General features: G+C 39.1%; 1 protein-coding gene across 6 annotated transcripts in view; it reads left to right on the top strand.

Moving 5' to 3' along the window:
• Window positions 1-14851, top strand: part of FBN1 (fibrillin 1) — a 144166-nt gene that overhangs the window by 66398 nt on the left and 62917 nt on the right. For all 6 annotated transcript variants that reach the window (XM_064389429.1, XM_064389431.1, XM_064389432.1 and 3 more), the window contains 7 exons: window positions 544-684; window positions 1431-1550; window positions 4968-5093; window positions 7180-7302; window positions 12266-12388; window positions 13310-13462; window positions 14661-14714. In XM_064389429.1, coding sequence (XP_064245499.1) covers window positions 544-684; window positions 1431-1550; window positions 4968-5093; window positions 7180-7302; window positions 12266-12388; window positions 13310-13462; window positions 14661-14714 — 840 coding nt within the window. The remainder of the gene's footprint in view (window positions 1-543; window positions 685-1430; window positions 1551-4967; window positions 5094-7179; window positions 7303-12265; window positions 12389-13309; window positions 13463-14660; window positions 14715-14851) is intronic.

Genomic DNA, 14851 nt, shown 5'->3' with positions numbered 1-14851 from the left:
GCACCAAGCTGAGCTAATAAGCCTAAGAGGCAAAGTATTTTAGCTTAGGCTGACACTGCACTGACGTAGTTGCACAGCTTCTGGTCAGCTGGTAGCAGGGACAGAGCCAGCTCACGCCTGCCTGCCAAAGACAGTATAGGCACATTCCCAGGGTTATCCCTGCCCTCCTCACTGCTATCTGGGAAAGCAAAAATAATGAACCAGTCTGCCTGCTCATTGCTACTCCAGGCTTTTTGCAGAGTCCCTGCAGTGCCACACATCCACTTTACCTCTAGATATGAGCAGACGTAGTCCTCTTTGTTAGGACAAAAGATGAAAACACAACCAGACTTGCCTCAATGAAAATTTCTGTGGTTGTTAGCTGTTTTCAAACAAATCTCTAAGACTCAAAGTGCCATTTTCTCTCTCCTGTTTCACTAGGTAATTCACATTACAATGGAAGGTAAATGTTGATTTTTAATGGAAAATCCTGCACAAGTTGTAGATTATCAGAAGCTATTATGATGAACTATTAAAATATTTTTCCAACTGTTGTTATTTCAGCGATCTTGCCGGTGAACTTAACTGACTATTGCCAAGCATTCCGACATCTCTGCCGAAATGGGCGTTGTATTCCCACTCCTGGGAGCTACCGCTGCGAGTGCAACAAAGGATTCCAACTGCATGGTAGAGAGGAATGCCTTGGTATGTGGTTTTCTGCTGTAAATCACAGAGGGGAATTTCATTTTAGAGAAAAAAACATTCTTCTGCACACAATGTAATAACTGAGTTCTTAAATAGAAGAGCCCCGCCTCCAAAAAAACCCAGTAAAGAGACTTTGACATCAATGACAAACTTATTTTTACAACAATTTTGCCTTTAAAACAATATTTAACAAATCTTGTAACAAAATTACACAGAAGCAAGGATTTATTTTACTAACTCATGACTATTATGTGTTTATTAGTTATTGAAAATGGTCTCTTTAAAATGCTACCAGCTTTTTGAGTATGCAATGACCTATTGTTAAAAAATCATAAACTTATGCTTAGTAGGATTTACAAGTCCTTTTTAAGTTCATGAGTAGTATCTTGTTAGGCTGTTGAGACCTTTGGGCTTGGAACTCAGTAAGAGCTCAACAACAGAAGCAAGGATTAACTGTCTCTTATAGGCAAGATTTTGGTTCTGCAAAATCTTCAGTGGAGCTGAGAATGTGGAGATGTGGGATTAAGGCCTCAATCTCTCACACATGCAATATTTTACTGAAAATTCATTTTCCCACATCCTGTTTATCTTAAAACATGGGATCTTTTTGGGACCTCAGTGATGTCCCCTTTTCTTAGGGATTGAAGGGCACTATTTCTCCAAGTACAAAATTATAAAATATGCCTGCAGGCAAAAATAACTGTCAGCCAGTGTGATAATAAAATTGTATTGTCTGTGTTCCACAGATATTGATGAATGTGAAAGGAATCCATGCGTTGGTGGAGACTGTGTGAACACACAAGGATCCTACATCTGCCAGTGTCGTGTTGGGTATCAGAGCACGGCCACCAGAACAGAGTGCCGAGGTAATGGGCATGCAGCCACATCTGCTATTGTCTACTTATCAGGAGGGAAAATAGTTTGCAAGCAAAATTTAACAGATGGGTCAAATATGGGAGTTTGGAAAAAAAAAAATTCAGATATGACAGTAAAAATGACTGACCTGCTGGAGCTGGCTGTTCACTGACTGGGTTATGAGAAAAGGCATTTTGTCTTGTGCTAAAAGGATCTTGGCACTATTTATGGCTTTGAAATAGAAGAGACATATTTTCTTTTTTTTTGGGCTTTTTTTTAATATAAAGACATTATTTTCTTTTGCTGCTTGAAGATCTCAAGGACAATTAAGCATCCCTTCACTGGAGAAAGTCTTTTTGTATAAAAGACTAAAGAAGTTGGGGAGAAATATAAAACTTCCAGTGAGTAAATATAAGGTTACACTGCCCATATGTTGTCTCTGCTTACTGACAGAGAAACAGCTAAACATAAATTACAGCAATGAAAACTTAGATATGGAAAAGTAGTGGGAAAAAAAAAGTAGGGAAAGCGTAGATGGGGAAGCCTCAGAATCCTCATTATAGTTATTCTGAAGATCTGACTTGACTGTAGTCCTGATGGTCTTCATCCTGTTTTCCTATGGGTGTGGGACCACATAACTCCTCAGCAGTCAGCCAACCCTGTCAGGGTTTTGTGACTCCCAAATTGGGGTAGGGATTCAACTGTAAAGGTAGATGGATGCAGTCCTTTATAATTAAGGCATGATGAGAGATTTCTGGCAGAGGAATAAATGATTGTTTTGATATTCCATAAGAAATGAAGCATATAAATGAAACAGGATGTTTGAATGCTCAGAGTCACAGCTTGTCTTCATATTTTGCTTCCTGCACTGGGTGCAGGGTGCAGAGCATGCACTCAGTCTGATGCAGAAAGTTTCTAAAAAGCCAGAAGAAAGTTACCTGTATTAGTGTGCATTTCTTTCCTTGATTTTTTGAATCATAAAGGTGTTTGTGGTACAGAAGCTTGCTCTCTGGTCCAGGAAGACACGCAGAGCCAGCAGCACTGCTGCCTGTTGCTGGGGAGTATTTGACCTAATTGCTGCCAAGCAGCCGTGTTGCGGAAGCATCTTCATAGTTCAGCTGACTGGTGGTGAGGGAGTGCTGAAGGGGAGTCTCAGCTGTGATGAATTTACTCATGAGTCATTTTTGTCACACACTTTTAATTTGACTGATTCATTACACAAACACATGGTTGTCAGAAGCCCAGTAGCTTAATGGCATTTAAGTGTGGTCACTTAGCAGTTCCTTTGCAGTCTATGGGAGCTGTGCCTGCTTGACAGCCAGAGCAGAAAATGCTGCGATGTGCAGAATCTTGTTTTTCTAAAGGAATTTTTAGGACCAGTGTGAGGAAAAGAAAAAGGCTAGTGGGGTGCATTTGGCAAAGTGCACATATAGTGTACTGGTGCCTGCCAAATCAGCATTTGCTGTAGAATTACTTTGCATGACTACTTTGGATGTAGTGATTTTATTTTTTTGCATGCACAAATGTGTCTGATGTGTTTTTGGAAATGTGTTCCTTACGAAGTCTCTCAAGCTCTTGAAAAACGAAGTCTCCATAATGACCAGATGTTTATCTGTTCCTTGCTCTGAGGTTCCAGGGGAGGATTTTTTCTGCATGATGACTCTGATTGGTGACTAAACATTGCAGTCGTTATTGCAAGCTACTGATTCATCTGTTCTTAGGAACCCTTATAATTCTAATATGAGCTTGGCTGAACTAATATCTTAACTGGAGATATAGGTGGATAAAGTCACATTGTGGTTAATGATCTGAACAAAAAATGCTTCTCAATTGCAGAAGAGAGGATATGAAATGGACCTCAAAAAAAGATGAAATTTTATTATGATTAGCTATCAATGAGTGCTTTAACAGCTAAGTGCTTACTATAATCTGCTTAACATTTCTGATGAGAGGAGGTCAGATCTTACAGGGGCATGACAGCAATTTTGGATATTTCATTGAGAGAGTACTTTGATGTTTTGCACATTTCTCTGAGGAGAAAAAAAGTCGTGATATCTCATTTGAAAATTAGAAATATGTTGGCCGAGAGACTGATCAGGGGGACTGATCAACTGTGTGTATGTAAAGAACAATGAGGTTCAGTATTAAGTTTTAACACATTTAAATGGCATCAGATGCATAAAAATCCAAAAACAAATAAGCTCTAAAAATTAAAAGGCCTTGAGATGCTGTAGCATTTCTGCCTGTCCTAGGGAAGAAAGCTGGTGTAGTGGCTGAAGCCAGACACGCATGCAATCAAGGGCTGGAAAACTGGGGTGAAAAGGGACTGAGCAGAGAGGAAAGTCACTTTTATGCATTGCTGCTTGATGATGCTTGTTTATCAAATGAGGTTTATCAAGCCTGTATACTTTTGGTGGAGGGCTGCAAGCTGCTGCTGCTGCAGTGAATGGTCACTGAGCAGCTCGTGCCTCTGCTGGCATGGTTGCTTGCTTGCAAAACAGTGATTTTCAGGGATTTCTTGGACTCTTCACAGAACTACCATGCTGCTAAGAAGGCAAGTATAGGTTCACAATTTCAAGAGGCATCAGCTCCCCTGGCCTAGGTGTCCAGAGAGCAGGGGCATTTGGGAGGACACCCTGTGCTCCACTTCTTCCTGAAGTGCAGCAATGACTTCCCCAGAGAGGGCTCGGGAAGGGCACCCCCAGGGTATTTGGGAAGCATAATAGACAGGTCTGCATGGGCTGGTTGTGATCTCTGTGAGCAGAGTCCCCTGTGTGCAGGAATCTCTGGGAGATGGTCCAGGCCTTGGTGGAGAATACTGAGCAATCTGAAAAATGTCTAGACAGTCTGTCTCAGCATCTCCTCTCCCCTCCTTTGGAGGAGAGGGAGAGCTGCCAGCCTCGTGTGATATCACTCTTCAGGTCCTCCAAAGCACTTGCCAAGCACCTCCTGCAGAGAGAGGGGAAAGAGGATCTGATGTTTCAAATACAAAGTAAGCAGGAGAAATTCTTCTGAGGTGGGAAAGTCTTGAACTTTCCTGTTATCTTACAAAGCAGCAGCAAAAGACAAGCTTTCCCACATCTTTCCTTAAGTAGTTAGGTACTGTTAAATTAAATTAAAGTTCAGTAAAAATATTTTCATGATGAGCAAAAATTAAAAAAAAAACCAACCAAAATTGTGATTCTTGTTTGAGAAAGCTGCAGGGTAGTGTTCACTGAAATTCTTTCACAGCGACTTGAAATTTCAAGCTGACAAACATTTTCCACCCCCATAATGTTCAGTTATGGAAATCAAAATAAATCATTTTTCAGGTAATACAATTTCCATGGAGGTTTAAAACCCTGGGGGAAGGGCAAATGGGAAAAATTCCTCTTGAGTATAAAAAAGAATCTCCCAAAATATTATTTTTCTTTCTGGTTGGCTTTCAGACATCGATGAATGCTTACAGAATGGTCGTATCTGTAATAATGGACGATGCATAAATACAGATGGCAGCTTTCACTGTGTCTGTAATGCTGGCTTTCAAGTGGCAGTTGATGGGAAAAACTGTGAAGGTAAGACTTTTCTGAAGTTATTCCATATCAGTAATTACAGTTGCAAGAGGTTATTCACATCAATGAAAAAGAAAAGGACCCCTAGTGGGGGGGAGGGAAGAAACAAGGAGTCAGATATCCAAATACGTTTTGCTGTATCTGGGAGGGCAAGTAAAATGTCTTTTGCAGCCAGCCCTGGAGCCTTGGCTTGGCAATCCTCAACGGATTGTCTGTCCAGGAGGAGAAATAGCACATACCACTATCACAAAATGCAGTTTCTTTGATGGGAGTGGTACATTTTAAAACATAGTCACATGCTGCCTGATTTTACTGTGTGCTTAACAGTGAGCTTTATGGGATCTTACTGGGTGACTAGCAATGTGGTTTATGTAGATGCGGGCTGGTCTGACCTATAAAAATTGTTTTAAGAAAAATTTGTAAACATAATTGATGTGTTCCTACCTCCCAGACCTTTAGTAAAGGGGAAAAAAGAAGAATGTTCTTTATCATGCTTCCCAAGGTCCTTGGGAGGGTTCCCAATGATCTATTCATACGTTAAAAGAATTTCAAGCACTGTTCTTAGAAACATTTTTGGCAGAATATTATCTCAGTGATTCAGCTCAAAGACTTAATGCCAAAATTCCTGGTTGGGATAGATACACGATTTTTTTTTTAAAAATCATAAATTATTTTTGTCTGACTTAGCCTGTAAGTAAAAAGAAAACACACTATGTCTAGAAGTGTAATTTCTGTCCAAGACAGCTGCAATATTAAGGAAAATAGCACGATTCTGAATATATTGTAATGTCATTATGATCCAGTGATTTTATGTGCTAGTAGTGATTCTGTTAATCCTTGGTAGAGACAGACATTTTAAGACTCTATTTTTCCTGACTCTTTTTAACATACAGTTTAGCACTATAAGCTGCTTTTAAAATATCTTATTATGGAAGTACATTGACTAAATATATTTGGAAATTAGACTATTCAGGAAAAAACTCTCTATTCTGATTTCTTCCTTTCCCACCAAATACCATGTGCTAATAGTAATAAAAACCAGGACATCGGCAGTCTGGTAAAACATTTTTAATTCCATTGCATGTGCTGCCAGAATGTCTGTTGCATCCACTTATGAAACAGTTTCATCTCTGGCATTGTAATGCATTGAGTTGTATGCACACACACTAATCAGTAAAGACCATGGCATTGTGCCATACCTTAATGTAACTGTGTGTAGTTCTTTAGATGAAACTGGTAAATACTACTGATTTTTTTTGGATGTAACATCCGAAACTGATTTCATCTGCGCCAGGACAAAGTAAAGACTGAGAGGATATAAAAGCTTACTCAAATCAAGAACAGAATTCTCTGTACTTGCCTTTTTTTTTTTTTCCTTTCCCATTTCGTGAGTAACTGTGCAGGGTTTAGAATAACAGTGTCTGAGACCTCCACCTTTTTCTATTTGAATCCTCCATGATATTCCATTCAGTCAGAGGATGAATAAAGCTGTAATTAGCACCCTTCTGTATGGCGTGTCATGCTGAATGCAGGAAGGGGGTAGATTTTACTTTAAATGAAAGTTGAGGATGCCCACAGAATTAATGCTCGAGCGCAGTGCTGGTAATTCTCCCATACCATAAATCCTAGATTTGTCCAGTGGAGGTTATAAAAGTTTTCACTCCAAACCCAAATGTTCATTCCTCTCCCTTCAGGTCTTCTCAGTAACATAAAATTATATTTACATTCCAAACAGGAGTTTGGATTTAGATTCTATTTAGATTAAGATGTCAAACCCTCTTTAATTACATGCCTTCTCACTTTTTGGTGACTTTACCAACTGAAAGTTCTTAAGCTGTCCAGTTTCTCATCCGTTTTTTGTTCTCTTTTCTTTTTTTGGATTAATTCCTTTTTATGTTAATGATTCATTATGAAAAATGGAGTCATTGCTTTGACACATCCTCTAGGACAGTGCAGTATCATATGTTTCTGATTATCATGATAGCTCTGACAACTAAGAAAAAGATTAAGGTTTGTCTTTTGGATATAACCAGTAACAGTTCTTATGCTTAAACATTATGAGCATTGTGTCTATCATCTACATTTTCAGATATGGATGAGTGCAGCATCAGGAACATTTGCCTCAATGGGATGTGCATCAATGAAGATGGCAGTTTCAAATGCATTTGTAAACCAGGGTTCCAGTTAGCATCTGATGGACGCTATTGCACAGGTAAGCACAATAAATTATGGGTTCCCAAACCTTGTGAGTCCTGTCTCTCTGGGTAGCTTCAAGAGTAGCCTTATTTGTGCTTCTTGGGAACAAGAGGTATGGGGCAGAGTCGTCAGCAGACACGCTTTTTTAATCAGCTGGAATGATTTATCATTGTGCATGGCACAATGTCATTGGCATTGAACGTGCCAAATGTGCAAAGTAAATAACTTGTGTCCTAGAGAAGTCTTTGAAACACTCATTGTTGACACTGCATGTCCTGAATTTGTTTGTCAAGTGCATGCATTAAAATCTTACACAAGCTAAAATTCTGTGCAAGATAAGAAATCCTGTTCACTTTCAGTGAGCAACAGAAAACACTCTGGGAAACGTTCAGCTAATGGTGAGGTAAAAACCAGCTCATATAACCAGAGAACAAATTTATGGCTGGTGTGTGGTTGCCTCGTGCGTGAGGCAATGGTTGGTTGATGAGATGCATGGACACCACGGGATCAGAGAGCTTGTTCAGTGCATTTGTTGTCCAGATAAAATAATTTAGCTTGTAGTTGATAATGTCTCTTTTGGAATCATGGATAGGAGTTTTAATTTGTGTTTGTCTGTGTGCCAGGCTGCTGTCTCTTGGCAGAATTCAGATGCTTTTAGTGCAGTGTTGGCAGATTTTGTGACAGAAATTTTTTTCTTTTTACTTTTGGACAAGTGGTTGCAGAGGTATTGTTTGCTTGCCTTTAACACCAGCAAACTCTTGTGTATTGTAGCCTTATTTTGGTGCATGTAATGGTTTTTTCTTGATGAATTGTGCAATGAGGGTGGTCGTTGCATGGCAAGAGGATCATGGATGGAAGCAGGTGGCAGGAAGATCATAAATGGATATATGCAATGACTCAGGGAGGTGGTTCCACTCAACAGGGTGGACTTTGTGCAGCAGTGTTAGCTTTGGGGAGTTTTACATAAGAAGCAGTTAATATGATTAATGATTCTGAATATGTTGTTTATATCATAATGTTGATACATAGAGTTTTGTAAAGGGATTTAGCTGTAAGATAATTATTAGATGTTACGTATATGCATTCCTTTGGTTGGTTGTAGGTTGTTCATGTTACCATTAATTATTTAGCTACTTGGCTGCTAAGAAGTGTATAATTTTAAGAAATTTTCCCATCTGATATAGATAGAGGTTTGCTTGAAGGATATTTTAGGAAAACCCTTCCTGTTAAGGCTTAGGCTCTGGCCAGGCTGTGGTCCTGGCTGGTCAAGAAGTATGCCAACAGACCAAGTGTTTCTGCACTAAAAATGTTATCAAGTCACTTTGACTTGCTGATATGGTCTTATAAATGCTGGACTCCCTTTTCAAGATAAACTTGGAAACCTTTCCTGGAAAAGGTCCTTCAGCTTCTCACTGTGAAATGTGGCTCCCCAGTGACTGGAGACCCTGGGTGATGGCAAAGTATTTAGGCAGTTCATGATGTATTGCCTTGTTTATTTTTGCTTGGTGTGCGTTTAGTGTTTTATTAGATGTATTGTTTTACTGTTCATAGTCAGAGAAGTGCATGTTATCAAAAAATAAAAAAGGGGAACATGGCATGTGTAGTGGCAAGGCCCAGCTGATTTACTAACCTAGGGGAGAGGGTATGCATGTGTTCCATCACCAGCAGATCCAAAGTGCTCACCTGCTTGTCTGGACAAACATTGATCACCTCTGAGACAAAGCCCAGTGAGAGGAAAAATGACCTAATCACCATCCAGCCCTTGTGGCCAAAGCAGGAGCAGGGTAGGGCTGCCAGGAACATGGCTGTGCCTGAAAGCTTGCAGGGGCAGCTTGCCAGTAGAGGCCTTGTGTCTCACTGCACTCACCATCATATTGTTATGTTCCTGCTTTCTTCAGTTATTCCCTGCTCCATGCTTCCAGAAAGACATTCAGTAATGTTAAAGTCAGCATTTCCAGCCAATGGACTTCCTTCTGCCTGCACAGCCCAGGCCATGTGAACTTTGGAACAGTAGCCATTTATTTCCAAATGCAGAAAAAGCAACATTCTTCCTGGGGATATTGGACACTGTCTTTTTGTTTTCCTATGCTGTAAGTCTCTTCGTCAGCGGCATAGTTGTTTTTGATGTGTTTTTATTGATTGAACAAAGAAGGGGAAGAGAAGAAATCCTTTTCACTTCTGGTGAGCAACAGAAGGACTCTGGGAAAGGTTCAGCTAAGAGGAAAGTAAAGAACAGCTGACATAACCAGAGATGGGGTTGCCTGGCTGGCGTGGGGTCGCCTTGTGCGTGAGGCAGTGGTTGGTTGGCGAGACGTGTGGGCACCACGGGATCAGAGGGCTGATTGGGTAAAAGGACACGTGAACAGCCACACCACAGTGGCAGCCAGCCGGCGTGTGCCTGTCTGGGTGAAGTTTGGAGCATGAAGTTTAGAGCTTGGTTTGTTGCAATAAGTGATCTTCTTTGGAGCAAGCAAGAAGGAGGAGGTCCATGTATCTTTGTCCCCCATTGCTACAAAACTCTAAGGTCATGCTTGGATGTGCAGGGAGTGTTTGCACAAATGAACATTTCTGAAGCAAGTTCATTTTCTGCCTGAGCAGTTTTGATAGGGAATTGTGTGTGTGTTTTTGCAGAACTAGGGGATCGAGAAAGGAATGGAAGAGTGCAGCTCATTGCTTCTATAACTGTATCGTTTGATGTCCTCCAAGCTGAGTTTCAGCTATTAGGAAGGTCTTCTAACCCAAAGATGGGGATAGTTAATTAACACTTAGTTCCATAAAACTGGAATTTAAGTATAAGTACAGGGCATATGCTTGGCTGTCTGGTAAAAAATTCCACTTAGACTTTCTGAAATAACATGCCAAAAAATAATGTTACACCACAGTCTTGTATATTCCCTGAAATACAAGACATGCTAAATTTATTCACCATTAGCTTCTTTCAATGATGATTTGCTTGATTTTTCAGAAACACGTATCAGGCATGCAGAAGTTTGGAGCATTATTTCTGTTCCATACATTGTTTCATCTTTAAATCAACAGGAATCCCCCAAATTAAAAGTTATTGCAAGGCAATTGAAAATGGTAGTTTAGTAGTCTGAGCAAATTTTTCCTGCTTAAAATTAGAGGACTTTGTGTACCCAGCTAGCACTACTAAGCAAGCTAAGCAGAAAAGGCAAAACTCATTGAACATGGAGAATTAATCCATTAGCTGGTTTTCCAGAGCCAGGTTGAATATATTTTAAGTTGTCCAAATGGTGACTTTTACCACAGAAGAGAGCGGAGCATTCTGAAGATTAGAATTTTGGACTTTAGTTCTGTGGGTGAAGTTTACTTACTCTGTGGAATCTCAGGCCTGGTAAAAGCAGAAGCTTTTTACCCATCTTTACAGGAACCAGGTTTTCATCTGACTTGCACCATTTTAAGTGACCCACTTTGCCTTTAAAAAATTCTATAGCGGTATTTCCAACACATTCATAAATCAGTACAAAAGAAAATAGATGACACATTTCTCCCTTTACCAGGTTACAAAATCTTTTTTTTAAAAATGAACTACAGGAAATGGGAAAGAAGTAATTTTGCCTTTCTGTTTCTAGAAATAACCTTAAAAAAGGAAAGCTTTTTTTCTCTTTTTTTTTTTTGCTTGTAGGAGAATCTGTTCTAGGAGTTCAGTGTTGTTCACCAAAATAGCTGTCTACACCATTAAAGAGCATGGGCTCATTTTGAATCCCAACTCCGTTTTTACCTGCACTGATAAATTTAAAGTGGGAAAAATATCTAAGATTTGTCTGAAACAGAACAAAAGATTGTAGGATGAAGTAAAAATGATTCGAGCCCATGTACTTAAATATAGCTTTTATTTTAAAATGCAGTTTGAAGAAGGAATCTTGGATCATACAAGCCGTTTTTTATGCCAAACAACACAAACTAAGTAAAACACAGAGGTGTTTCACTCTCAATTTGCCCTTTTAAGGTCAGAAAAAAGGAAATTGTCACACACACTGTCTCTTGTATATAGTATGGAGAATTGTTATGAAGTGATTATTTTATAAAGGTTATACATATTTCCAAACAATATTTATAACACTCATTTTCTTTATCATTTCTAAAATGATAGTATGCTTTCTGCATCTAGAGAATGATCTTACTATTATCAGGATACACAGCCTATATAGGTTTTTTACTAATTTGACATGTCTATGTGATAGTTTAACATTATAAGTTTTCATTCCTATACTTCATTGCTATGGGCCTTATTGTCCAATGTGCCATTATTGGGCAAAGATGGTAGCTTGTGCCAGGCAATTGCTCAGGGCTCAAATCATTAATGAATTCCTTTCAAGGCTGGAGGGCACTCCATTCATTGAAAGTTTATAAAATGTGCTGTAATGAGCGCCCGATAGGAAAACCCAATTGTCATGCAGATCACCAGAGAGACAGGGACTGCAGGCAGGGCCTGACTGGGGAGATTCAGATGTGCTGCAGGAGGAAAGGAAATTCTTTGGTGGCCCTGTGAAGGCACCTTGTCAGAGGGTAAAAGATTCAATTTGCTATTTGGACTGATTTCTTACAGCATGAACTGTTAATACGGAAAGGGAATGTCCTGTTATATACTACACAAGTCCTTTGTCTTAGCAGCCACAGTTTCCTCCTTCCTTCAATTATGATTTTGCCTGAATGACCCTTAAATCGGAACACGTACCTCGTAGGAACAAGTCAGGAAAATGTAGTCCCTTTTATTCTCCAGGGAGAACAAAATAATTTTGTTCTGTTTATTTCTCCTGATTTTGGCATTTTCCTATTCTGTTTCAAAGAACGAGTTCATTATTCCTAACAAAATCTTTACTTGAACTACTTTCCATTTACCCTTGATATTTTTCTATAGGATATATTGAAAATAAGCTGCACAAATGCAAGTTTCAGCCAGGCATCAAACACTATGTAGTTTAACTTCTAATAAAGCTCATTCTGTTCTCCAACAGACATCAATGAGTGTGAGACAGATGGAATATGCATGAACGGGCGCTGTGTGAACACTGATGGCTCTTTCAGATGTGAATGCTTCCCTGGCCTTGCAGTAGGACTGGATGGACGTGTCTGTGTTGGTAAGACAAACTTCATGGAGTCACAGTTAACCAAAATTAAGATATTAGTGCTGATAAACACTAAGATATTAGTCAAATTAACAGATCAAGTTTGAATGTAGAATTTACCATTTTTTCATGGAATGGTGGGTAGTAGTTATAGTGGATAATAATAGCTCTGTAATGTTTACTGTAATAGCCCATTTTGCTCTGTTTTCATTTCCTTTTTATTTAAACAGAAAAAAAGTGTGGGTCAAATCACAAGGTCAGGTAGACTGTACAGAGTAGAGGTGACTAGTGCTGCATCAGTTATGAGAAGATGAGAATTTGCCCTGTTTCTGTCAATGTAAAATTCTTCATTTGCCACTAAGATTAATAATGTAATTACTCTGTCACGTCTTTTTAACATGGGATGGACCCCATTTTCTGCCCATTTCTGTACAAGCGCAGTGTTGATTATAAAATACTAATATGCATGAAAGCTATTTATGGGCCAGTTCTTAAAGAAAGAGAAAAATCACCCCTGGACCTGAAAACATAAACATATGAAGTCTTATGTACTGGAATAGCATTAATGACTTTTCCTTGAGTTTTTTTACAAGCAAAGAAAGAGCAAAGACTTTGTCCATTTTCCCCACAGCTTCTCACTAGTTCAAGGTTAAGAATTGATTGTTTGCCTAGTAGTTCACCAGTGCATGTCAAATCATTAAATACAGTGACTATTTGTATGCCTTAATTCTTGGGAGCGGAGGAAGAAAAATTTCTTCTCCCTGGTAGAGGGGTGCATGCAGGTGGCTGGAAAGCAGAGAGAAATAGTGAAAGAGACTTTGTTTTGACAGCTATTTCATGGTGTTTATGACACATGAGCTACATTTAATACTTGTTATAATTTATGGCAGGATAGTTGGCTATGGCAGGATTAAGAGAGATTTCTTCCCCTAGATACACATATGCGAAGCACATGCTATGGTGGCTACAAGAGAGGACAATGTGTGAGACCATTAACGGGTGCAGTTACAAAGTCAGAATGCTGCTGTGCCAGCACTGACTATGCCTTCGGAGAGCCTTGCCAGCCCTGCCCAGCACAAAACTCAGGTATGGCATGTTCACTGGTAAATCTTCTCATTTACAAGATAGAAGAAAGTTTTATATTTACATTGCAACTTAAATCAGGAGATTACATTGTTGTATAATACGTTACGTATTTTGAGCGATCTTTTATTTTTATATGTTTTAAGACTACAGGAGATAATTTTTTAAAGCAACAGTAAATTACAATATCTGGCTCCAGATTTGATATGCACATTAAAAACAAACGGGACATTTTCAGACAGCAAACCATATTTTGGTAGATGTAGATAACAAAAATTATAAATTTTACCCCAAGTTACTAGTGGAAAAAATTTGGTTAATTAATATGTTCAAACCCATAAGGTACACCTGCCAGTCACATGTTTGCTGCATGACTCATATCCTTCGAGTTATTTGAAGTAGCCCATTCATTACCCTGCCTTTGGGTAGTCAATGCACAGACAAATGCCCAGTTCAGTTTCTTGCAAATACTTGAGTCTGTCCTGAAATCCCCACCAAGTGAAGTTGTCTGGGACATAACCTCTCTGGCCATAAAGCAATCCTAACCATTTCAATGGGCAGAAGTGTTTTAGGAAAAGTCTTCCAAGAAGACTCTTTTGACACAGTCCTTGCTGTGAAGCCAGTAAATTAAAGAGACCTTGGTTTCATAGAGGTGACTGACTCCAGGGAGCTGTTTTGAAACCTCAGCTTATTATGTGTTTCTTGTTACTCAGCAAATTTGTTGTTGCACATAAACAAAGTATACCATTTGATAAGATCCTTGGTCTACTATTAAGTCATGAAGACCCTCTTTCTAAATAGAATTAAATATGGGGCAGATTTATAGGAAAAAATGTTCTGTTTCCTGGTCTCTTTGAACATGCACCTTGGGCAAGGACTTGGGCATAAAGTTCTGGAGACTCTTGCTGTGAATATGTTATGGTTCATTTGTGTAGGAGGACCAGCATGAAGTTTATGTCTATTCTTAAATGCCACAGTTCATCATGTGAAGTTTTTACTCATCCATCTTCATAAGCAGATTCATACCCTGAATCTGCTGAAATGCTTCACAGGTTCAGAATAGTGTGAGGTTATTAATGTTTTCAGAAGAATTGGAAGGCATGTTACTTTTGAATAATTAATTGCCACACTGTAAATGGTGATGCTGAAAGCAATGAGCTAAGAAAGAATATTCCAATAAGTTTTTTAATAATTTTTCCAGCTGAATATCAGGCTCTGTGTAGCAGTGGAACTGGCATGACTGCAGGAGGAAATGGTAAGGTCACCTAATGTAATTCAAATTTATATATAGCACTTTTGTCTGAAAGTGTTACCTTGATATCTTTGTTAGCCATGCTGTTGGGGATGGTAACAAAAGAGAATGGGAGACAAGCTTAGGGTGAAGTGAATGGA

Source organism: Passer domesticus, chromosome 14 (assembly GCF_036417665.1).
Source record: "Passer domesticus isolate bPasDom1 chromosome 14, bPasDom1.hap1, whole genome shotgun sequence".
NCBI classification, from domain to species: domain Eukaryota; kingdom Metazoa; phylum Chordata; class Aves; order Passeriformes; family Passeridae; genus Passer; species Passer domesticus.
The sequence above is the reverse complement of the archived record's forward strand: the minus strand, read 5'-3'. Positions and strand labels throughout refer to the sequence as shown.